At 33.9% G+C, this 26,782-nt stretch overlaps 1 protein-coding gene across 5 annotated transcripts; it reads right to left on the bottom strand.

Moving 5' to 3' along the window:
- Window positions 1-1,450: 1,450 nt before the first annotated feature.
- LOC144959112 (armadillo repeat-containing protein 8-like) lies at window positions 1,451-26,635 on the bottom strand. 5 transcript variants are annotated; one of them, XR_013642564.1, is made up of 20 exons: window positions 26,448-26,633; window positions 22,866-22,960; window positions 21,818-21,889; window positions 21,015-21,157; window positions 19,908-20,005; window positions 19,278-19,382; window positions 18,694-18,850; window positions 17,393-17,532; window positions 15,865-16,068; window positions 14,544-14,630; window positions 13,039-13,203; window positions 12,438-12,524; window positions 12,239-12,331; window positions 11,729-11,878; window positions 10,227-10,325; window positions 8,861-8,956; window positions 7,639-7,720; window positions 4,597-4,714; window positions 2,181-3,985; window positions 1,451-2,143 (listed from the first exon to the last, which is right to left on the bottom strand). XR_013642564.1 is itself a non-coding variant. In XM_078891536.1 (19 exons), exons 1-19 carry the CDS (start codon window positions 26,448-26,450, stop codon window positions 3,955-3,957), a joined length of 2,001 nt encoding a protein of 666 aa, XP_078747662.1. In that variant the 5' UTR covers window positions 26,451-26,635; the 3' UTR covers window positions 1,451-3,954. The 5 variants fall into 5 exon arrangements, 3 of the variants coding, with proteins under 3 accessions (XP_078747662.1, XP_078747661.1, XP_078747660.1); XR_013642563.1 differs by having other exon boundaries at window positions 12,239-12,358; window positions 26,448-26,610; XM_078891536.1 differs by having other exon boundaries at window positions 1,451-3,985; window positions 4,597-4,690; window positions 26,448-26,635.
- Between the last annotated feature and the right edge of the window lie 147 nt (window positions 26,636-26,782).

A 26,782-nucleotide genomic window follows, 5' to 3' on the forward strand; every position in this document is an offset into this window, starting at 1 on the left:
ATAAAACGCTGCTAGTTGTCCGTTCTCCCTGTAGTACACATAAAAACGTAATAAATACAGCATTCCATAATATTATTATTTGTAGGCTTCTCTCAATATTTCTTTTCCAATTCTTTTAATGATTTGTATTTTCTATGATAACAAGGAGTGGGTGCAGAATTTTTATTTGTTAGTGCTATTGTAATGTCACCACTGTCCGCATTTTTATCATTCCAATTCCAGGCTTCAGGCAGTCACATAATGATCTCTGCCTTACAATAATAACCATTGATTGTAAAATATTATAATAAATGATTAAATTAAATGAGAATTGTTTTTCTTTATCATTTACAAATATCACAACTTATCATTTCACGACTGACCTCTGAATACCATGTGAATTTAACTCACTCAATCCTGGACATTTTTGCTACTTTTCAAAATTGGAAAAAATGTATTAAAATGAGCATGTAAATAGATTTTTTTTTTTTCAACTACCATTGACATGGAAAAAAACTATAAAACATTAGCGTTGATACGACGCCTATGATTTGTCTCATAAAAATGTAATAAATTGGGAAGGGTAAAAGCAACCCGCATAAACTACGGATAAAGTCGGTGTTAAGGTTAGGTGAGTTAACTTAAATTATAATCTTATTTGGGAATCGATTAATTCACCAAAGTCAAAGCATTATTGCATCTTTTCGGAGATGGAGAATTTTTCACTTCTTATGTTTGTAAGGGTATTATTATGGCGCTTGCGTACGTTTAGGTCATTTCAGCGCCTGCAAAAAGGAAGAGAATGGGATAGTAAAAGCAATTCTAGACATAGATTTCTTCCATGACATTTTTTTTAAGGTGAGCTAGAAGTTGTTTAGAACCAGTTTTTCAAGAATGTTTGATAAAAAGGGAAGGTTAGAGTTAGAGGCAAAACGATAGTTTTTAAAGATTTTTTTGTCTTTCTTTTCTGACATTTTCTATTCTACTGTTGCTGAAATTACCTTTAAGTGTCGTAAATGTTGCAAAACCCCTTTAAACAATCAATATGAGGCAGTAAGATAGGTATTATCCTCCCAGCCAGAACCAGGAAAAAGACTGAGTGATCTCAATACAGAGCAATGTGGAAATAGAAAACTGATATGGGGGACAGACGACAACAGCAAGTGACCTCCCTGCCCACCATGGGAGGTCAGAAGACCCCAGTCATGGGGGCCTGAAGTCATTGGAGCAAACTTGAGCTTTTACTTATACTTTTATATATATATATATATATATATATATATATATATATATATATATATATATATATATATATATATATATATATATATATATATATATATATATATATATATATATATATATAATATATAGCAATATCCACCCAAATCAGGGACTCACACTCACAGGTCCAAAAACAAGTGTCATACGACTAGACTCCAGAGTTGCACAAAATTACAAGCAACACAAATTAAAGTAAAATAACTTACACAAAGTTTAATTACTTCATTCTCTCTCAAACCACCTTACAAAAATATGCGATTGATGAGCATTGTTATTGTTAGTAAAAACAGAAAAAAAATATAAAAATTAGGATGACTTTTACCACCCAGAACCAAGATCAACATTTTCTTGAGTTTTCTTAACTTTTGTTAATCTAAAATGGATGGCAATTATTTCAAGAGCAAATAAAAATATATTTTATAAACTCATTCACTTTATAATACCTGTAAACATGACAGAACTAATAATTCAACATACACACACACACAAATGGAATTGGATAAATCAAAATAATCAAGTCTACTTTCACATCTCAAAATCAAAACAATAAGGGGTCATGAATAATCAACTGAAACGAAATACATAGGACTCTTACGGATACAGAGACACACACACTATATATATATTATATACACTCACACATACAGAGTGTAACCTCTCTCTATCTCTCTCATCTTTATTTTTATCATTTCTTTTTCTTTTTTCACATTAATTTACATTAACTTTTCTTGACAAAAAAGTGAGAGAAAAATTTAATTTCAAATACTATACCGTGTTTGATGAAACCTCTCACTTTCTATCTGTGCTGAGACCATTCAAAACTATCAACCAGCCATACACTCGTTAAGAAGACCAATCAAAACTATCAACCAGCCATACACTCGTTAAGACCAATCAAAACTATCAACCAGCCATACACTCGTTAAGACCAATCAAAACTATCAACCAGCCATACACTCGTTAAGAAATGCTTGTCATCAGTTCAGAATCATTTCATAAAATGTTTATGTAAAGAGATTAATCACATTAAAAAGATAAAGTCTTAATGATAGAGTGTTTGGTACCAAAAGAAAGATCAAAGTTTTCTCAAACTCAATCTGTTGCCAATTTGTTTATATTTGTAAAATTGACCGTGGTTGTGCAAGAGCGACTGTAAATTAACCAGATATCAGTAACAAATCTGTTAAGTATCACGGGACATAACCCATTGCACTGGTCAGGAATTTGATGAAGTAAATGACCTCTTTGACCGCGGTGCAGGTAAAGAACTAAAAGATCGCCTGTTCAACACTGTGAATAAAAGTAAGTACATCTGATTAACAAATTTCAAATGTTATTTTAAACAGACCCAATGCACTTCACATCAATTACTCTCACTGCAGATGCCACGGAATATAATTTTCATTTCTATGTAAAAGTTGCAAAAATCCTTCACTGACAAGAGCGAAGTCTTACACCTCCACTGCTTGACTGACGAGGACAGTGATAATTATTATGATGATGATAATCTTTATTTATGCTGATGACAAATACAATGATGAGGATGGATGTGATGATGATGATGATGATGATGATGATGGTGGTGGCAAGGTACTGTTAGTAGTGATGATTTATGTTCATGATAATGATACTGAAACACCATTAAAAGCAAACAAGAATCAAATTTTAAGGACTTTACACCATCTTGCCTTTCAAAAACTGGACACATATTGATAATCAACTCACAATCACAATAGGTCCATATACTTACAATATCGTATCACATTCTGTCTGATACAATGAATTAAAAAAAAAAAATTGATATGAAGATATTTTACGGTCCAATTTATACCATCTCGTCCAATTTATGACAATACAACCCAATGCTCAATCTACACCATCCAATACCCAATTCACACCATTTATAACCTAATTTTCACCAAGTGAACAATCATAAAGTATGCTTCAAATCACTTGCTATTATTCAACATCACTTAACTATTAATTTAAATAGAAAAATAATAACATAAAGACACGTGGAAAAGCAAAATCTTTCCCACTGCTTCACATACCATTCAGCATGGTAATGGTAACTAATCTTTAAAAAAACAAACTAAAACTAACTACTGAGATCTCAATATATTTGCTTGTAACTGAACAGCAGCGAATTGTCAGTATAGTGGGGTACGTATTTTACAATCAGATTTAATTCCATTGTTGGTGAGGGGGGGGGGGGGGGGGGTGACTCCTACTTCCTTTAAAGCACCATAAAATTGAAGAGCATCCGTCTGAAGCTGTACTGCCATGTGTTGAAACAAACTGGGATTCCCATTTAAAAAGTTGGAATATAATATAATCATCACATCAGATGCTGCTGCTGCTGCGAATGATAATTGGCCTATAAGAATTAGCCCAGCTGAATGTATCAAAACTATTTTTCAAAAAAATTCCTTTGTCGGTCTTAATATTGAATAAATCCAAAGTTCTTTTTTTTTTTTTTCTCTCTACGGTTTCAAGACTGATTCTTTTATTCCTTCCAAGGCATATCAACGTATCTATTTAATTTTCTCATTACAACTGCAGATTAATTAGTAGATCACTAGATATGATCTAAAATCGAGTAAAGCTGATCCTTCGAAACCAATGAAGTGCAAAGAGATTCTTTTCAATTTCCAGCATTATAAATATTTGTTTTGCAATAATTTGAAACCATCATGCAAAATACTTGAGGGCTTGTTGAGCTCTGCGGACAGAAACACATATGATAATGATGGTAATTATAATAATAATAATAATAATAATAATAAATAAAATAATAATAATAAAATATATAATAATAATAATAATAATAATAATAATAATAATAATAATAGATGCTTTTTGGGCAGAAGAGATGAAAATATGCCAGCTAATAAAGCATGAATACTTTTTCCAGCCCATACGGACACAAGAAATTAAATTAAAGGCAGATCATCCACGTCATAGAGACCCGTAACACCTCCCAAAATAACGAAGAATCAAAATCAAAGGAAGATCTTATGAAATTAGCATGCACAGCAAAAGACAGTGAACTCTGGGAGGAATTGACACAGATGATTAGAGAGGCAGCCAAGGAAGCAAAAGGCCTTAAGTCAATAATAATAATAATAATAATAATAATAACAACAATAAAAATAATAACAACAGCAATTATTTCTTTTCTTCTTCCTCTTCTCACTTTTGTGTTGTTATTATTATTATTAACATTATTATCATCATTATTATTAATAGTATCATTATTATCAATCACATTATTATTTCAAAAATACTTATAAAAAAGGACGCACTACAACAAACAGACATTTATTAACCAACCTGGGTTCTACTTCATCCAAGCCGATACCGACTAGACTCTCCAACAGGGTTTGAACTCCGAGGGTCTTCAACTGCAACATTCTTTGGTAAGAGCCTGCACCAGGGAATAGACCGAAGTCTGATAAGGCGTTATACTCTTGTACTGTCACTGCACTTAATTTCAATCAATGTCATTTTCGTTCTTAGTCTTGTGCCTTTCTCAAAATAACACGCGTTATAATATTATTATATCATTAAAAATAAAGACGACATTGTCTTGGTCTTATAAATAAAGCTTTTATATAGTATAGAGCAATATCCACTAAACATGCTCAAAGCGCTTTACAAGGGGTCCCTGGCCAACAGCAACACTTAACATTTAGGACAGGCCATGACGCCTGTAAGGCGATATTACAATTTTTTCCGACAGAGACAACACTGTTAACGATCAGGTACTAATTTTACACCTGAGCACGGTGAGAGAATGTGAGTAAATAGCCTTTTCCCAAGGACTCAACTATGCGCCGAGTGAGGCTCGAACCCAGGACCTTCAGATCCGAAAGCGAGTGTCATACCACTAGACCACATAGCCGCACATCTTGTGTAGAACTTGTGTCTACGGAAAGGCATTGAAAATGATTTAAGTGACTAAAAAAAAGTAAAACTTAAAGTCAAAACCCAAACAAAATAATATCATATGAACATGACATAAATCTGCCACACTCTCCCCCTCCCCTCCATCCTTTTCCCCCTTCAACTCAATCGTTTTATCATTTCACACTGAATATCAACTGAATTTTATTCTCCTCAAAACTGGTTAACTGAAATTTCAGAATTCAGATTTTTATTTAACTCACTCTAGAGAATTTGGCTAAAAGTTCAAAATTGGAAAAAAAGTATTAAAAATGAGCATGTGCATAAAGTTTTATTCAACTATCATTAACATGCAAAAACTTTAAAAAATAATAGCTTTGATACTACGCCTATAATTTGTCTCATAAAAATGTAATAAACAGGCATGGGGTAAAAGTAATCCCAGGTAAACAACGAATATAGTTGGTGTTAGGGTTGAGCGAGTTAAATTGACAACTTCTGGTAAACCCTTCAACAAGATCAGATGGAGTCATTGGGTTACGTATTTTGTGACCCATCATCTTAATTCGGTGTGGCCATGTAGTCTAGTGGTATCACACTCTCCTTTCAACTGAAAGGTCCTGGGTTCGTGCCTTGTTCAGCGCATAGTTGAGTCCTTGGAAAAGGGCTCTTTACTCACATTCTCTCACAATACTCGGGTATAAAATGAGTACCTGGCCATTAACATTTTTTGGTATCATGTCAAGGTTAATCAGATGTTGAAAATTGCATTTAAACTTATAAAGATCAGAAATATGTTTTTTTTTCTTCAGTTAAACAAATAAACCTAACCCACCTCATAGTTTTGACTACAAATTGAATTTTCAGGATCTAAGCTGTCATAAATAATACTGTTTTGAGGAGATGTGTAACATATTACATACATTTGTTTGCAATGAAAGTGATTGAGAAAGGCAATAAACTAACAACTGAAAATTGTGAATTCAAAATAATAACAACCTATCCCTTGCTGACAAAGATAAAATAAGATGGTTGATAATTGATTTCTTATGGCAATGGTAATGGTGGGTAAATTTACACAACACCTTTTGCCTAAGCCTCATGACACATTTACAATAAATAATAAGACATATAAAAATATATATCTCCATACATATATATGCAAAAAAAAAAAAAAAAACCCCAAAAAAACACCAATTGTCCTAAATACTAAATGGTTTTATTTTCATAAGTGTGTCTTATCAATTCTTTGAAGTATATAAAAAGTCCAACAAATGAGACAATTTTAAACCCCTATTTCCAAAATCTATTTAAAAATAAAATAAAATTTATATATATATATATTTTGAACTTTCACAAGGGGATTCTGATAGCTCATTTGATAGGGCACTTGGCACATAAGCAAAGAGACCAGTATTAGCTCCAGTTGCAGTCAAGTATCATATCATGACCCCTCTGTCCACACAGCTGGTAGTTTGGTCTGTCAGATGACCAAGCCATCAAAAGTACTTTGCAATAGATTAGTATCATATCCAAAGGGCAGCTAGCAATCAAGTAATTAACCCTCTCCATACCACTGATTGGAAAATAGTCACATTTGTTACGATGCAACCTTCACTGTTCTCATCCAGATTTAATTTCTTTTTTACTTTAGCTACAAAAACATGACATTCTGTAAAAGAGCCCATATTGTCGAACAATATTATGTATAGAATGTGCTTGTTGCTTTTCTGTTTGAGTTACAAATGTCTGTTTTTGTGTTGAGTAAAATTCTGAAAATGGCTAGTTAATACACTCCCCTTAACACTACAAAATTGGATAAACTCCATGACCCATTTCCAATGACTGTATAGCTCGGAGGACCACTCACTAATTTCTTATCCTCTTTTGAGAGAGCAATCCTTCAAATAGAAGACAAAATAAACCTGCTTTGATCTACCTCACAATGAAATACTTTTTTTTAAAACTGATCTTCTTGTCCACTCATCTTTGATTCTGATTGAAATAATGAGTCTAATATAAATCTGGCAGAAATAACTGTGCAAACTTACTACTATCGTATTTAATGTAAATGTTGCTGCTCGAAGCTCGATGAAATAAATAACAATGTGAAATTGAAAGTAAGCTTCAATTTAATATACAAAACAGATCAAATGGACATTTCAGATTTCCCCTTTATCAACAAAACAGGATGAATGAAACACTACAGACGAATGAGATAATGTTGTAGTGGCATTGTTAAGACGAATAAACAACATTCATTTAATCTGTTTTGTAAATTGAAGCTTACATTCAATTTCACATTGTTATTTACCATCATATTTAGTGGATAACAAGCCATTCTCTTCAACTTTCAAGACGATAGCAAATAATGGTCTTCAGCTTTCACACTTCGGAAACCAAAGGAAAAAAAAATTGGTGACAAGGTATGATTATGTTTAAGAAAATAAACCATCATTTATCCCTTACCATCATCACTAGTGTCCACTAAATTACTGACGAACTGAATAGCTGGCAACAGAAGATTTTTGTCCGGATATTCTGTATATTGCTGAGAAGAAACAACAAAACCACAGTTCATACATGCCATAAATTTTATGAAAAGAAAGGCAGATTAAAATGAATTCTAAACTTCAAAATCTCAATTAAGAATAAATTACAGATACATACACACAAACACACACATACAAATAAAAAGAAAAAAAATTAAATCCATTTCACTAAATTTGAGAAATAAAAATACAAGACTACTGCTTTTAGATAGCTTATTCTTTGAGCAATTATTTGAATATTAACATTTTCACATTTAAACCTTCCACAATGAGATTTCTTTCAAGTCATTATTTCTCTTATTATCTACCTAATAAGTGAGAATTGGTAGTAAGGCAACAAAGTCAAAAGATGATTAAACGCCAAGACAACACAATGATTATATCAGCACTCCAGTATTTTATATTAATTTGTACCAGCCATTGTTTAAAAATAAATGTTTAGCAGGCATTGAAAAGAAGAAAAAAAAAAAACAAACAAAACAAACCACAATGAAAAAATCCAATTGTTTTATCAGGAGAGGAAACATATCAACATGCACAGGTTATCATAATAGACTTTTGAATTCGTGTGCCTCGTGTAAATTCCCTTGATTAAAAAATAATGAGAGCACTCATCTCTTCCAACTTATGTTTTATTGTAGATAACACATCTTTAAGTTCTAACTTTAAGAGTGCAAACCTCTCTGTTGTTGGTATGGTTTAAAGAGCAAACTAAGTCAGATTGTTGCACGCTCGCTCGGAAATTTAAAAAAAAAAAAAAGAAGAAAAAAAAAAAGGAACTGAATGAAGGATCCTTATGAGCAAATGAATTGTATAAGACTGTCCAAAAGAAGAATGACATGAAATTTAAAAAATCACATCCTCAGCTTACAATGAAAGTGACAGTAAAGGAGAATATATTTTCAACAACTGGGCTTGGATGGATTTTACCAGCCTATAACATTCAAAAACAAGAGAAAAAAACAAAATAAAACAGAACAAAAAAGACCCCCCCCCCCAAAAAAAAAGAATAAATGAAAAAAAAACAAAACAAAAAAACCCAACAAAACAGAAGAATCGATATAAACATCAAGCCTATTTTATACTGATGATAGAAACATAACAACCTATATAAAGTTTTAAATATCAAAAATGAATACCAAATATTTCACGACTGAGTTGATTTCGTCCGTCTTAGCAATCATGTAAGCCTTGCAAGATGGGCCATCCGCCATGTTGCTGAGAGCACAAAGAGCCTGTGATAATTGGATAGTAAATAATAGAACAAAACATATATAGACCATTGGGTGACAGTGTGTGGTGATGATGATGATGATGATGTTGATTCAATTTGCCTTTGACATTTGATATTGTGATGCTTCGTAATGCATATCATCGTATTTATCGTGAAGTGAATCCTTCCAGTAATTTACCATAATTTGTCTTACACATTATATAACATGAGTATCACTGCTATGTAGCAATAAGGTCTTGGACTCACAACATGAGTTAGATAAGGTTAGAGGCTTTGAGCTTATGACAACTTGACAAAATGCCCTTAGGAAAGGCCTTTTGCACTCGTGTTCCTCTGTCCACACCGAGCAATGTGTAAATAGCCAGGCCTCTTAAATCTAGTACTGATTTCAACAACACAAGGAAACATCCAATTACCTCAGCACCTTAACACACACATGATGACATTCAAAAGCTAAGAACATTTGCACTGGACAGAGATTTATGGAAACAAATTACTAACTGGATACTAGAAACAGACTGACACACTCGAAGAATTCATGGCAAGCATCCATAGAGACAGAGCAACCATATTCATTCATTCTTAGATCTAGTGGAAAGTACTGTGCAATCGACCAGCATCCGACTCAAAAGGTATTAAACAATTGCTTCTGTCTAATGCAAAGCCGCCAACCCTTCACATTCCAAAAGTGGAATCAAAACATCAGAAAATACGAATTTGAGACAAAAAAAAAATAGGAATTTGTCACTAAGTAGGGATAAAATTCCCTATCGAAATTGCCACAATTTTTGTCACCAAAAACATAAGACAGTATCCTGGCACAACTGGCAAAAACTATCACATATGTAAGGTAATGGAATGGGGGGGGGGGGGGGGGGGGGGGGGGGGGAAGGAGGAGTGCAATTAATTTTCCTGCTTACTACTTATTTCTCTTTTGGCAATTATTAAAAATACGTTTATTTCACCTTTTTCACACAAACCCCCCCCCCCCTCTTCTTTTTATCATCAAATTTATTTGGTAATCGGAATCTTAGAGACAATGGTGGAATGGCGAAAAGGACGGGTGAAAATAGTAATGATTCTGCCAAAAGAGGAAGGGTTGGCAGGTATGCTAATGCAACAAAACCAGAGGACTATTTTTTCTTTTCTTCAATTATTTAACCAAGAAACACAATCTCAAAGGCATATGATAACAATAAACAAACTCATTATCTCTAATCTCCAGTTAAAAGGCCAGCTCAACTAATAATAAAAATTATTGTGAAACCTACCTGAGTGACCACGTTAGAAGGCATGTTGTCCTCTGACAAAATCTTAAAAACAGCCTCGATGACCTCATTACCAAGCAGTTTGACCGTGTTATCAATGCTCTGTTGAAAAAGTGTGAAAAAAATAAAAAGGAGAAAAAAATTGTGACTTTGGTTAACGGCAAGCAGTTGTTCATCCAACTTGATGTTTAAAATAATAGACTTGACACCAAAACGAAACTGGACAACATACTTGTGCGGCTATGTGGTCTAGTGGTATGACACCCGCTTTCGGATCGGAAGGTCCTGGGTTCGAGCCTCGCTCTGCGCATAGTTAAGTCCTTGGAGAAGGCTTTTTACTCACATTCTCACCGTACTCAGGTGTAAAATGAGTACCTGGCCGTTAACAGCGTTGTCTCTGTCCGAAAAAAAATTGTATTATCCCCTAACAGGCACCATGTCCCATCCTACATGTTAAATGTCATTGGTCAGAGCCCCCTTGTAAAGCGCTTTGAGCACGTTTAGTGGATATTGCGCTATATAAAAGCTCAATTACTCAATTTTCTTGGTTCCCATTATCCCCATGAGTGGCAATTATGAACCCCTTACTTTCCACTCCTCAGACTGATATCAAGTTAAGGTGAGCAAAAAATTAATTTAAAACCATAATGATCGAAATATTAAATTTACTTTCGTTTCTTTTTTTAACAACTTTTTTTTCCTTATTAGCCTTTGCAAAGTCATATTTAATATTCTCAATAAAAGCATAATCAAATTTTCAATTCAGTCTTTATTCAGATTTGATACCAGATTGAAGCACTGGCTCATAATATAAATTTTATGCTAAAAATGATAGTTTGTTGAAGAGACTATTTCTGATCATGATCCCGGCTTTCCATTTGAAATCATTTGCCTTTGATGGTTATTGGTTGCAATAATGAGTTGAATATGAAATATTTCGTTTTGCATCATTTATACCAACAAAAGCCTATTCATCACAAACCCGTCATGTTAACAGGCTATTTCGATGCATGCTGACAGTTTTTTAAATGATCATTGCTGGAGTGAGAGTCAAATCCAGCTTGATACTTGCTTGACTGTGAATAAATCACTTGGTGGCAAAGGAAATGATTCACATGCATCTTATAGATAGTATGCAGATGACGTCACTCAGGCCTTTGTTATTGTTTTTGCCATCCGCGTTTGTGAGTTGTTCTCACTAAACTGTATTAATCAGACTATAAAAGTTCATGGTTACACAGAGTTTGTGTGTTGGTCCGTTATACTTCCGGATGGCAATGTTGTAAACTCCTTGGCCAAGCGCATGCTATCTATAGATTCATAGGCAACCCATCATTTTCCTCTTTATTCAATTCGCTACACATCAAGGACAAATAACCAACAGTCAGGGACCAGTAAAGCAATATCCCTTATTTCTGGATACCTTACTTGCTAATTCTTCCGTTGAATCATAAGAAGCAAATGCCACCAAAACTTTGACCAGCGTTTTAAAAAAAAGTACATACCATTTTCCCAGCCAGTAGATTTCTTACAATACAAAGGGCTTTCTCCCTGATTAGCAACACAGGATCTTGAATACGTCTGACTAGAGTGTCTGTGCCAAGCTTGTTGATGATATTTGTGCGTAACTCTTCCGAAGCATAGTATGAAAAAGACTTGGATGGAAAGAATATATCAAAAATTGTTAGTTATACTTAAGTTTTTTTTTCTTGCAATTTTCAAACAAAGAAACAAAAAAAAAAACAAAAAAAAAACATTTTATTTGCCTATTTCACTTTGGTTAATTTATAAAATAGAAAGACAAATTTGCTGAAAACTAAATAGTTTCTCAAGACTGTTGTAGAGTTTCATAAAATCACTAAGAGGCTTTAAAAGATAGTAAGTCTCAAGCAAAAGACTGCTATCTTAATGAGGCAGCTCAAATTGTAATTATATTATCATTTTAAGTTAGTGAGGAACTCTGAAATAAAGGCCATTGATACTGACAATTTGATAAAAAACATAAATTTACTCACCATAATACCCCAGGTAGCATTCAATCTCACAATGTTATCTTCACTCTGACACAGGCCACACAAAACATCCACAGCATGGTTCTCCACAAGAGCCTGGGGATAAACGGAGGAACGAAAAGACTAATAATCTTCATTGTTGTAACTCAAAACATTGACATAAAATAGAGACAGATCCTTTCCAACATTATCATCTACTAACCTCTTTACTGGGAGAAAACTCCAAAACAAGATTACATAGGCATGACATAGCAAGCACCTTGATCTCTTTGTTGCCAGATCTCACTTTCTACAAAACAAGAAATGAGAAAAATATAATTAATATTAACAACTTAGAATAATAGAAAAACACAATCATATCCAACTATTTCTCACAGAATTAACCCCCGACCATGGCTTAACTAGGAGCCTCATCAAAGGATAAGGAACGCAGCAGAGAGAGGATTACAGAATAAGTAAATACAAAAGCTTCCCAGTAGTCTTCAATAACTACCTATATAGTTTAGTGTATTGTACAATTCAACTATAAGGAGTTAGGATTATGATGATGATGATGATGATGATGATGATGACAATTATGATGGTGATGGTGATGATAAGATGACTTTATCTAGCCATTTATAGAAATTTACAATGGGTGTTGCTGTTATAATTAACGATATGCAATTTTAAAAAGTGCATTAAATGTTTACATGGGGAAAAAAAAATATGACAGTAATGATGGTGAAGGTGGAGATAAAGTGATGATAACAAAGACAAAGACAATGATGATGATGATTATGATTGACTTCAGTGTCATTTACCTCTAACAAAGGTTTCCACACTGCATTATCATGCAACACCGTTCTTATTTGCTGAACCGAGCGTGTCAAAGACTGTAGACACCTCAGACTTGCTGCGACTTCCCCATCGTTCTTACTGCTCAAGGATGTCTGGATGTGTTCTATCATGCCTTCTTGTTTGATCACCTTGAAGACATAAATAAAAGGAATGATGAAATGATGCCGATATGTGAACAGAAAAAGTAGTCCTTCAGAGCCATCAGACTCGTGCAGCATGAGTTTTATCCTGTTACATGACCAGAAGCAATAGGCTTCAACAGTCGTGACGTCACATCCCTCGTCATGACGCATAGTAACTTAGTAACTACTTCTAAACAAACGGAAAATGATGGATGCCCTTATGAAATACTTCTCCGACAAGCATAAAAGTGTATCCGGAGGAGAAAAACATTATAAATCTGATCATGTTTTGACTTTTATACATTCTGATCACATGACATGTGAAAAAGTTCTAGCCAGCACGAAGAATAAAAAGTACCGATTTTCTTTGTTTAGAACCAAGCTGCTCGTTGCTGGGCGGACGTAACATCAGACTTGAATCCAATTTCTTACCACCAATCTGATAAGATGTAAATCTAAATTACTAATGAGTGGAAAGATATAATGTGGTGGTGGTGGTCTGTGTGTGTGTGTGTGTGTGTGTGTGTGGGGGGGGGGGGGTGAGAGGAAAGGTCATAAAAATATCAACTGTACTTAGAATTTACACTAGCCACTTGATGGCGAGATGAGTGCTCTTTCACTGAGCTACTGGGAGCCCTAAAATGATCAGTGAATAGAAGACAAAAGCTTTGTTTTTTTAAAAAAAAGGTATTCATGGGTGCCAGCAGGAAGAATGCTGAAACCTGAAACTAAAATCTCGACACTTTGCCAAACCTGAAAATGTTCCTACTGAAAATGTGGCCTAAACTTTACTCTTATTTCATCACCGTTTTTATACCATTATTAAATGATTACACAGCAAACACATTGACACAATGAGGAAATTAATTTGATTCTTTTTACCGTACTATTAGGTTATTTTACTCAAAACACTGAAACCGGAGGTATTTGACTTCGAGATATCGTGAAACCGGAATTCTGGCATAAACCGGAAAACTGGCACCCCTGAAGATATTATAGATTGAACACTATATTCACAAAGAAACAGAAAAAAATGTTCATTATGTGTTGTGAGGCTGTGTGAAAAAAATTGTTTCCTTAAAAATCTTAACAAAAATACTTTATTGAAAGCCAAGTTGAAAAACTGTAAGAAGACTTTGATTTCATCTGTTTCATTTGGTTGAATTATACAAAACAATCGAAAACTGAAAAACACCAATAGAATATCAGAGATGGTTCCACAAAGTTTTAAACTTTTCAAACCTTTTCAACATCCAATCACACGATTCACATTCCTTGTCTTATAATATAGTAATTCATGTAAAACAAGGGGTTGAAACAATATCAACCATTCATACATAGATTACCTTTTCTCTTATTTCCTCATCATTAGCACTGATGGAGGCAAAGGCCAAAAATGAAGCTCTTCTCATCTCACTGCCCCAGTCTACATCCTGAGAGAAGAATTTGGAAATCAAAACAAGTAAAATAACTGAATAAAGAAATTACCATAAGGCCTAGATATCTAATCATATTAACTCTTGCAAAGAAATGTTTTATGTCATATTTCAATGGACTAAGCATTTTATTGCAGTAAAAAAATCCCCCCCAAAACAAAAAAAACTTGAGCTTTCATATAGCGCAATATCCACTAAACGTGCTCAAAGTGCTTTACAGGGGTCCCTGACCAACAGCAACACGCAACATCTAGAACGCGACATGATGCCAATTAGGCGATATTACAATAATAGTTTTCAGACAGACACAACATTTTTAATGGCCGGGTACTCATTTTACACCTGAGTATGGTGAGAGAATGTGAGTAACGAGTCTTTTCCAAGGACTCCAACTATGCGCAGAGCGAGGCTCGAACCCAGAACCTTCCGATCCAAAAGCGAGTATCATACCACAAGAGTCTTTTCCAAGGACTCCAACTATGCGCAGAGCGAGACTCGAACCCAGAACCTTCCGATCTGAAAGCGAGTATCAAACCACAAGACCACACAGCCGCACATAGAACCTCAACATAGTTTATTAAATTTAGGACAGAGAAGTCGTGATGTCACATCCTCCTCTTTTCCAGTTCAAAACTCCCAGGAAGTTTGTAACTGGCCCTCAGGACAATGTATAAACAATGAACAGTTTACATATTGAATCATAAGGTAGCTTAACTATTCTAGTATCAGGACATAAAGATCAAGGATGGATGATCTTTATTTTTATTCCAAAAATTTAAAAAGACACATTTTCAAACGTGCACTCATCCAAAATTTCAAATTTAACATTCACTGAATTTATGGAGAATTATCAAGCTAGTACAGGGTGGGGAAATCTTGCAGTTGCAGTTCCTCTATGTCAATCATCTGTCTAGCTGTTCAGATCCTCATCTATGTGAAGACAATATTTAATAACCTTCAACTCTTTTAGTTTTATTATTTTTTCCCCTTTATGATACAAACTCTGACTTTCTGTATTTAGCATATATTAGTAAACATTCCAAAATAATCATATTTTGGACCTCAAAGCGTATTACATTATGAGAAATCATACTGGTCGGCAAGCCTGTTACTCAAGTGATAAAGATGCTGGAACAACATTCTTTGAGGTCAAAAAAGCACCAGAATGGATAGAACTTAATATATGAAAAAAAAAAAAAAAAAGGGAGGGGGGGGGGGGGGGGGGGTTCACCTTATTTCCACTGGAAGGGACTGGCTTGTCAGTGTCTTGATAATGGAGACAAGTGGCCAAGGCGCCTATCAAATGAAAAGTGTAACTAGCTGTAAGTTGTAGATCTGGATCTATTTCTATCAGGTAAGCCAAGACTTCTGCCCCTCTTACATTTTCTTCAACAGTGCGGTCTCGCATACACATGCGCACAAGAGTACCCAAAGTCTGAAAATGAAATAAAGATACAAGGGCATACAAAAAATACATATTTCAACAATAGCATGTTGGGAAGACAACTAGAATATCAAAAACAAATAAATAAACAAAAAAAAGCATTTGAATTTATATTAAAAATTGATCTATTGTATTAGTATTAGTATCATCCTCCAAGTGCTTTAAAGTGCTCTCTAATATTAATATTGTTCGACTTTTAACTTTTCAATGCATGAGAAATGAGAAATGTGTATAAATTGGAATTTTCAAAGAGTGCATTAACAGAGTGTTGAACTCAAGACAATTGTGTAACGGACAGTGGGAAATAAAGTAAGCCAGTGTCAGAAGCTGAATATCTATATTGTGTGGCTATGGGTTGGAAAAAATTGTAATATCGCATAACAGGCGTCTTGTCTTGTCCTTAAAGTTAAACGTTGCTGTTGGCTCATGTTCTTTTAAATAACACATCATACTATTGTCATAAATAACTGGAATGAGTTCTACTTTATCTTTTCGATTTTTCCAACAGTTGAACAATTCATTCATCAGTTATGATAGTTTGGATACAAGCATTGAATAGATTGAATTTACAAAAGTTATCAACATTATCTCCTCTGTTTTGATTTTCTCATAACCCATATTATGGTGACACATCATCATCGTTATAATGCAGCCTATTGGTGCATGTTTTATTTGAGACAAGTTAAACATCATCCTTTCTTGAAACTTTATAAATTTGTCATTCATCAAAGGCAAATTACATTTGATCAAAAGGTTAAGATACTCAAATGAATTTGTTGAAAGTAAAACATGATCTGATGTGCACACAGATTCTGGCACAGACTCATGGTTTACTATTAAACTATTGTGACTCATAACGAAAAATAATGACGACAGCAATGGGCCTGCGTATAAATATTTCAAGATATTTTACTGTTTACACAATTTCTTGGCAAAATTGACTGATATCTTAAACTACATGAATTCAATAGTAATTGATTAAGCAGAGCGCTTTACGCTATGCTTGATATACAAATATACAAACATTAATAAATTGGCTAGTTTTTTAAAGTTTTTTTTTTTAAATACAAAATTTTGATAATAGGGACAATAACAACAAAACACATCAATTATGAAAATGTAGAGTGATAAATATAAAATCAGTTGCAAAAAAAACCACATCATTAGAAACAACGTATAGCTCACTTTCCTGTGCTATCCTGCAGCTAATCCCCACATCAATAACTCAGCCTTTTTATAAAACAGACCATCCAAAGGAAAAAAAAATAACATCATGGAATAGTAGGAAATTATATTTTCATTAAAAAAAACTTACCTTCCTGCTGATAATAAAGTCACTGGCAGGTATGACCCCACATCGATGTAAGTTTGTCAACATTTCAGCTGCTGCCATTTGCATCTCTGTTGGCTTGTCTCGACTCATCAAGTGGACAAAAGTCTCCACCAGTTGAGCTTCTGTGATTACAGATTCAGATAGAAGGACATAATATCCCCGAGTAAGAACAGGTAAATTAATTTTTAAAGTAATGTACGACCTGTGCAAACTCCTTTAAATTGTAAAGAAGAAAAGTAATGTTTGTTTGTTTGCTTTTAAGGGTTTTACGCGCTTGCAACACATTAAGGTCATATCAGCGCCAGTAAAAAGGAAGAAAACGGGATAGTAAAAAGTTCTAGAATTTTAAATAAATCACCAAAGAAAAAGTACGACAAAGAGGAATTGGTTCAACTAGGAAACAGATGTAGATTCCAAGAGCACACTATCAAAGTACTTAGTTTGAGATCAATGAATGTCTCATCCAGACACAAACACAGGTCCCCACTAAGAGGAAGACACTGAAATGTTTATAATATATGTAAAAGAAAAAAATAATACAATAAATAACAGAGATGATTTACAAGGAAAAGAATATCTGCTTCCCTCCCAGCCAGGACCAGGACAAAACCAAGTAATCTCATTCCAAGACAAAGACAGAAAGCAATTTCGGAAAACAGATACAGGGGGATAGAAGAAGTGTCTCCGTGCCCCAGGAACCCCACCCAGGAAGAAAAGTAAACTTGAGTGGCAACAGGTGAAGTCCACAAGACATTCACATGTGCTTTAAAAAACAAAACAAACCTGAAGCACAACTTTATTATGTTTAAGTAACCGTTATAAAAGGACCAAAAAGGTCTAAAAAAATAATAAATAATAAAAAATAAATGAAAATAAGACGTAATTATAAACATAAAAATCAAATGAAAAAAAAAAAAAGAAGAAATGTGGTAAGTTTGCAAAAATACATAAACTAGCCAAAAAGAATATAAACAATTTGACCAAACAAAGTAAAAGCCTATTGTGTAGTAGTTTAAGCATAAATCTTTGATTTGAAAGGCCATAAATCTAAATTTTTATGAAACTGGGATGGGTTATTTTTCTCTCATAAGTATTGAGTTTTTTGGACCAGACTTATAATATACCATTAAAATAGTGAAATTTTAAAACAGACAAATAAATGGACAAAACATTTTTTTTTGGGAAGGTGTGTGTGTGTGTGTGTGTGGGGGGGGGGGGGGGGGGGGGGTTAAAAACCTGAAACATTAGTTTTCATCATGATCATGGTCTGTTGTAAACTCTACCTTTAGCAATGGCATTGCAGACTTCAGTGTTCTTGTAGCACACTTTGGCAAAGAACCGAAGAGTGGGCATCTGTATTTTGTACTGGCTGGACTGTAGTAAAGGGGACAGGATTGGAAGAGCTTGGCTGTTTAAAAGACACATTTGGTGCTCTTTTGTCTGTGGGGACAGAATACATGCAATTTGGAGTAAATACTGGAATCATTGTCATTGGTGACCTGTGCAGTTTGTTGAATGATTGCATTATAAACATAATTTGTGGTGAAGTCTTGCATGTAAAAAATGATAACATATAATAAAAGCCTAGGTAATAAACTATTTTTTTTCATATTGTGATCCTTATTATAACTAGATTTTAAAATTTCTTATTTGCAGATAGAGGACAATACAAACCACAGATTGATTATGAACAATTTCAAAACATGTATCAACAACATCAATCACAAGAACAATAATAACATTATTAAAAACCCCCCAAAAAAAACCCCAATAAATTTTTTAAAAAAAACGTGTTGAAAAAGGTAGCCTACAAAAAAAAAAAATGTTCTTACCAAATTGGATATTTAAGTATTAAAGCTATACACACCTTGCAACAACACACAAAAATGTTGGTTACACATTCTTGACATATAAGGGACTGTTGCGTCATTGCCAACAGGGTGGGGATATAGGAAGATCCAAAACTGTTTTCCTGAAAAAAAAACAAAACAGAATAGCATATATGTTCAAATACAGCGACGACTTGGATATCAAGATAAAGAGAATAAATCTGACTCATGAATGAACAACACAAAACAAACGACGTTTCGGCCCTTTTTCAAGTTAACACAGAATACATATCATATATATTTATAATAGATTGTCATAATAATATAGGCGAAAATTTGTAAATTACTTAGACGACTTACTTTGTGATACGCTGTATTTTTGGACATTGGGGAATTATTTGTGTTCACTTGAAGCGGGTTGGTGAATAATGAAAAGTGCAAGACTTGCTAAAATAAATAAATATTAAGCGCCGCTGAGCACTTATGTGGAAGTTGAGTGTTACATAATTAACTTATTGTTATTATTATTAAATTAACACAAATCTGAAGATATCCCTTCTTCCAGGACATACACACAAAGACAATTATAAGCAAAGAAAATTGTTTGTAACCATTGTTATAAGGACTGACAGGGTGAATATTAGAAATAATATATTCGTGGCACTCACTTCATATAGAATATTGATGCATTCTGTGTTTTCCATGTAAATCGATCTCAAGCATCTTAGAACAGCCTCACAGTACTTTTGGTTTGATGTGTTCAGGGCTAGAAATATATAGAATAATAAATGTAAGACAATCCAAACATGTCAACTTTTCAGACAACATTTGGGAAAATGTGGGGTTTAAATGTAGATGTAATAATAATGTGGTAGTGATGAGGACGCTGTTGTTGTTGTTTTTGTCAATGGTAATGATGATGGTTTTTTTTTTTTTTTCTAAAATAAAATAGAACAGTCAAAATCAGTAAAATAGTTGGCTGGCTTGACTTCAGCCTAAAGTCTCCCCCCCCCCCCCCCCCCCTCTCTCTCTCTCCTTTGAGCATTTATATAGAGCAATATCCACTTAACAGGCTAAAAGCGCTTTACATAGGGCCATTGCCAGCAGCAACAATTAACAAGTAGGACGAGACATGACACCTATTAGTATTAGACGATATAACAATTTTTTTCCGACAGAGACAAAACTGTAAATGGCCATGTACTCAGATCATTTAACAGTCGATTACCATGAGAGAATGTGAGTAAAGAGCCTTTTCCAAGGGCTCAACAATGCACTGCTCAGGAGTGGGACTCGAACACTGCGCCTTCTAGTCTGAAGACAAGTGTTGTACCAACAAACTACATCGCCTCTCCCTCTAATCTACTTTAGTTCTAGAGCTTTCATATAGAGCAATATTCACTAAACATGCTCAAAGTGCTTTACAAGGGGTCCTTGACCAACAGCAGCATATAACATGTAGAACAAGACATGACGCCTGTTAGGTGATATTAAAATTTTTTCAGACACAGAAATCGCTGTTAATGGCCAGGTACTCATTTTACACTTGAGGACTGTGAGAGAATTGAGTAAAGTGCCTTTTCCAAGGACTCAACCATGCGCAGAGCAAGGCTTGAACCCAGGACCTTCTGATCTGAAAACAAGTGTCATACCACAAGACCATATAACCGCACAAGTTCTCTAGTTGGAGCCAAAAAATTCATAAATCTCTCATTTAAAAAAATGTTTTTGTGGTAGCAGTAGGCGCGAATATTCCTATTTATCATATCTCTTACATTTAAGCAGGACAGAGACTGTCTTAGCATCCACCAGTTTCTGCACAGTTCCCTGTCCTCCTTTGGCCAAACTCCCCAACACAATGGCTGCCTCTGTCTTGAGATCCAAAGGACAGAGTCCATCCTCTATCCAGCCTAACAATCTAAAAAAAAAAAAATAAATAAATAAATAACAATAAAAATTAAAGATGTGTCACTCACAATCATTCATCTCTATGGCCACACCACCATCACTTGAAATTACAGATTGAATCAAATTAGTGATCCTAAATATTAGCAAGTAGATAAACGTAAATAATAATATAGACCAGTGAAGGATAGATATACACATAGCATGGCTCAGCCGTACGGTCTTTGCCTCGTACCCAAACGTTACTGAGTTCTATCACCCGCTGCTGCGTTGTGTGGCTTTGAGCAAGTCACCTCGCCTGTACATATATACATACTTGAAACACTCTTGAGCCACAAGTACCGAAAAAAAAAAAAAAAAAAGCAAGAGAAAGGGGACTGGTTTGAAGAAACAACAAAAGTAATAATTACTAAACTTTATTTTTCCCTCTGATTTTGGATAATACGTATGACAAACATGACAACGCAAATCATAATAATTTAAATATTTTCTTTTAAAGTAAAAAAAAAAAATTTTTTAATAAAATTCTATACTACTATTACCATTGTTAAAATCCTATGAACATCTATGTAATGACAAGAATGAAACATTAACACCACTTTTACTTTTAAAAGAGAGAAAAGAAAATTTTCCACCTACCACGACAACAGTAAAAACAAAGTGTTAGATTTACCTAGGGACTAAACCTTGCTCAACAGCTCGAGATTTTTCTCTATTGCTACCTATCACAGCATTCTTCAAGTCTCTGAAAAACAAAACAAAAGATACAGCAAGAACAATACAATGAAAAAAAAACCCTAACAAAACATGTCATGGAAATCAATAAAGATCTTTATTATCATCATATTTTTACACTATAAAACAAATACATTTGAAATATTTTGAAACTTTCCTTATTATATGCAATATTCTATTTTTTTCCCTTTTTCTTTTTTAAAGGAAGCAACACACAAATTTCTTCCTTTTATTATTTCTTTATTTGTTGCCTACAATTAAAACCATTTTTAGGTTCAACAAATAACAAAAAAGAAAAAAAACAAAACAGATAGCATTACAATTTTACTAATTCTAACTGAAGAAACCAAATGTTCCAATGGGGAAGAGTGGGTCACAATCTTTGGAAAAAAATTGGGACATCCAAATTCTTGTCCAGAGAAAAGTTATATGGAAAGATCAAAATAAAAAAAAATTCGCCTTCAGCGAAGTTATTTGATAAAAGTAAAAGGACAGCAAATTTTCATACTCCCATACATCTCGTGATTTAAAAAGAAGGGACCTAAATCTAAAGAAGGGTTTAAAGAATAGAAAATAACGAGATTTAAATTTAATAGCACAGTTAGCTGATCCAACCAAATGGACATGCTTAAGGAGTCGATTTACCTGTTAAAATTACAACTTTAGAAATACATTCAGTTGGTAAAAGTAAAACAAATCTTGAATCCTGTTTTAATGTTTAAATACTTTGTATAATATAACCTATTATAACATATAATAAAAAGTATACAAACGCATAGATGCTCATGGCTTCATGTTTAATTACAAACTGTAACTGACTAATGTAGCTGTATAATACAAGACAAACGTGGGTAGTGTAGGAGAGTAGGAAGGAACAGGAAGGGGATAGGTTTACAATGGCTGATTGTATTCCAATACTGTGTCAGGTGAGTTATAATTATATGTGGTTGTCAGATGAATATGACAAATGCAGACACTACACCTACATAATACAAGAGAGCCATTGAGAGGTGCTGGAATCTCCCATCAGAATTGTTAGGTACGCTGGAATTGGGTCTTGTTGAATATCTTCATCGACTTCCTGCAATTAAAATTTTTCAATCAATTTTTTATCAAAAGGATTCGGGAAGGGATAAATTCCAAAAGCGGAGGACACTTACAAAATACACAGAAAGTAAATATATACTATATATACCCATGTTCTCATTTGATTGATACTGGTAAATATGTCTGGTTATGAAAATTTTATGTCTAAAATTAGAGTCTATTTTTTAAAAGGGTTATAACTTGAGTGTGGTCTTAATTTTTTACCCGACTGTTTGTTATAATGAATGTAAGTAGTTGATATATTTGGAATATCTCCCTTACTTGAGCTGAAAAATGAAAATGAAATAAAGCCTTCACTCTATACCTAACTATCTATTACAATAAAATCATATAACTAAGGGGGCTCGCGGATTCAAATTGAGGCAGTTTGGGTGAAAATTATAAATTTTTGGAAGTGACTGTTTTTGATCAGTTTATTCATTCCTTATTTCATTTCAACCCATATTTTTGATGAATGAATAGTTTGGAACAGTCAAAAAATGCAATTCAAAACCCCTAACCACCGTTAGTGGGCTCAAAATCTGATAAATATTGCATTTTTCTCAAAACGGTTATGTAATCACTGTAAACATTTTTTCGGACTTGACTCTATTAAAAAAATTTTAATGCTAGAGCTTTGAAATTTGGAACTAAAATAAATGATATGTTACTGCAAATAGCTGGCTACTTTGATTTTGTTTCGATTGAATAGCTTTGGGGTAAAACTTATATTTTCTTCAAATATTGTCAAAAAAGTGAGGAAAATTTTTTCACCTGTAAAAAAAAAAGTCTTTGAGAGTGAATAATTATACAATTTAGTAGCCAGCTATTTACAACTAAGCTTAACATTATATAACAACTTTAACAAATCAAAATCAAAGAAGAATTACTAAAACGAAGCCGCTGTTTTCACCGTACAGTCGTACAGTGATAATAATAATAGTATGGTATGCTATTTTCACAAATATAAGATATCATTGGATAACTCAGAATTGAAATGTTGACGTGCATTTCTTAGAACTTTTGAGCATCTTCCCCCGCCCCTTCTATTAAATTTCAGCTCACGAACCGTGCCGGTTAAAAATACGAAAAGTCACTGTCAGAATCGTCACTGATGATGTTACTAAAACTAGAATGTATTTTTCTGTGCCATTCTGCTACATGCAGCAGGTCTGCTATGAGAACAGAAATGCGTGTTGGTAGAGGGTAGGTCTGCGACAAGAACAGATAACATGAGGTAGATCTGCTTCGAGAATGGCACCTATTTTTCTTCTTGTTTATGCGTATGTATGAGTGATATAATACTAATACTGGTAGTAGGGACTCAGTGAACAATAATGATATTGCTGGTGGGAAGGACTAGGTGGGTAGTAGCGCTAGTGATGGGACTCAAACGAAATGACAATGGTATAATAGTGCTGCAGTGCTTATGATTGGCAGATACATACAGTGAAAATAGCGTCCCAAAAAAACTTGTTTATGTTCCAAGATCACCGCTATTTCCATGAAGATATTTTCAATGATCTTTTACTCCCAATTTTTCTTTTACAAGAAACCTGATGTATAAACATAATTAGTTTGTTGATCAATTCAAATTCAAAGAGTTCCAATTAAATATTTTATTTTTGTATCTTTAGTCAGTATCGAGCCCATTATCTCCATTCCTGGACTCACATTCTCCTTTCTTCTCTCATACTCATACACTCCAACTCAAACCTCTTCTACTCCTTTTCTATTTCTCTTACTCTATGGCTATGACTATGACCAATGGCAATGGTAGGAACTTTGAATTGATAAAAATTTGACAAAATTTTGACTCAATCAAAACACCTGCTGACCAGTAGGTATTATTTACGGAGCCTAGGACTTGACTGAGGACTACTAATAATACTAATAAATAATAGACAGTCTAGTCTAGCCCAAGTCCTCCTACTCCTACACCTAGGTTTTGACCTATAATAATAACTATAGACTAGATAATTCTAATTAATTAGATAAGATGTGAAAGTGAAAGTGAAGTCATGGAGATGGATAGAACTTAGAACTTGAAATAACATTTAATTTGATACATTATTCGTTTCTCTACCATAGACGGTTCTCTGGTTTTTTTGTTGCTTTAGGTCTCTTCCAACACAATTGAGGTTATATGAGAGACCGCTGAAACAAAAAAACAAGCAATCTAACAAAAATAGTACAAATGTAAATCAAAATCATAACCTAAAGATATCATAAGCTAAATTATAAATAACAAGAACAAACAGGCAGAAGATTTACAGAAAAAAAATATCCCCTGTCAAAAATACAATCACAAACCAAAGAAGCAGGATAGGCTAGTAAAAAGAAGAAGAAACGACATCACTATCGGATCGTACACCCATGAGAACATCATAGGTATATGATTCAAGGGTGATGCTCCCATCCAACCACCCGGACGGTTCTCTGGTTTTTGATATTTTTCTGTTGGAAATTTTAGTCAAAAAGTTAGAGAGAATCTGTGATTGCGATCTTTCTGCTGCCTCAAACTTCCAACTCCAAACCAGCGGCCGGCGGTGGTCAACAAAGATAGGCACTTTGATAACTCCAGTCCAGTGGCCGCCGATAGGTTCACTGTAAGGTGAAATTCGTTTTTTGGAACTTTATTTTTGACCCTTTACTGTTTTGGTCACCATGGCGTTATTTGTGAACCTATGTGACTAACTTTGGTATCATTATAAAGGGCACAAAACAAGCTTTCTAACGGTGTATTTCATTCTTAATTCTTGATTGTATTTCTCAGAAATCTTATGTAATAAAAATTCATAAATATTTGAATTATAAGAACTTTTTAAATTATGGATACATTTTAATTATACTTCATACATCGATAGACAATTAATTGAAGAATATCTCTGCCAAATTTCACCAACATTGAGACACTCGCTCATTATTTTATTTTTTCCGCCATCAACCCCACTTTTTAGGACAAAAACCTCATATTTAATTTTTTTCCATGTTCATTTACCCTTAATTTTTTTCCATACTTTTCATCCATGAAAATGATTTATATGAAAATAAAGCTTATTTTCTGACCATTAAAATGATACCTAACACTTGCCATTTATTTTCTAATTGAAACAAAATTACTGAAAACAATAAGTGGGCCATGTTGACTGTAAAACTCAAAATTTCCCGATCGCCGCGAGATGCTGGTTTTGAGGCAGCAGTGAGATCACAGATTCTCTCTGTAAAATGTAAAATTGACAAAAAAATTCAATAGAAAAATATAAATAACTCTGGAACCGTAGGTCGTAGAGAAACAAATAAAGTATCAAATTTTATGTTTTTTTCAAGTCCCATCCCCCTGACTGAGTCAAATCAAGATATTTTGAGATTGAAAATTTTATCAAAGTGCCTAACAAAGAAGACAAAGTCAGTCAAAGGCAAAGGCAGAGAAGAAATATATCCCAGTCCCAGAGCGTCAACAATATGCATCAGTTTCTCACCATAATCTGATGAAAAAAATAAAGATGTGTTGGAAATTTTGAAATGCCTTTAATAATTTAACCGCAAAGGATTGGATGTAAACATCAGTATTTTCCTCAACATAGTAGATAATAGCGTCTATATTGATCACTGATCACTGATCACCAGCTCAAAATCGAAACCGGAAACAACTCTGCCTTGCGACCTCTCTTATTTCGGTACGAAGCCTCCCTATTCTATGGGATGCAGGGACGACTACCTCCTTTGCAAGCCAGTACAAAAACAACCGAAAAATGAAATAATAAACATTTATTTTATATTGAAAAAAAATCCAAAGCGATTTAATACTGCCATA

This window comes from Berghia stephanieae, chromosome 13 (assembly GCF_034508935.2).
Source record: "Berghia stephanieae isolate SIO BIC M18660-M18661 chromosome 13, UCSD_Bste_1.3, whole genome shotgun sequence".
NCBI classification, from domain to species: Eukaryota; Metazoa; Mollusca; class Gastropoda; order Nudibranchia; family Aeolidiidae; genus Berghia; species Berghia stephanieae.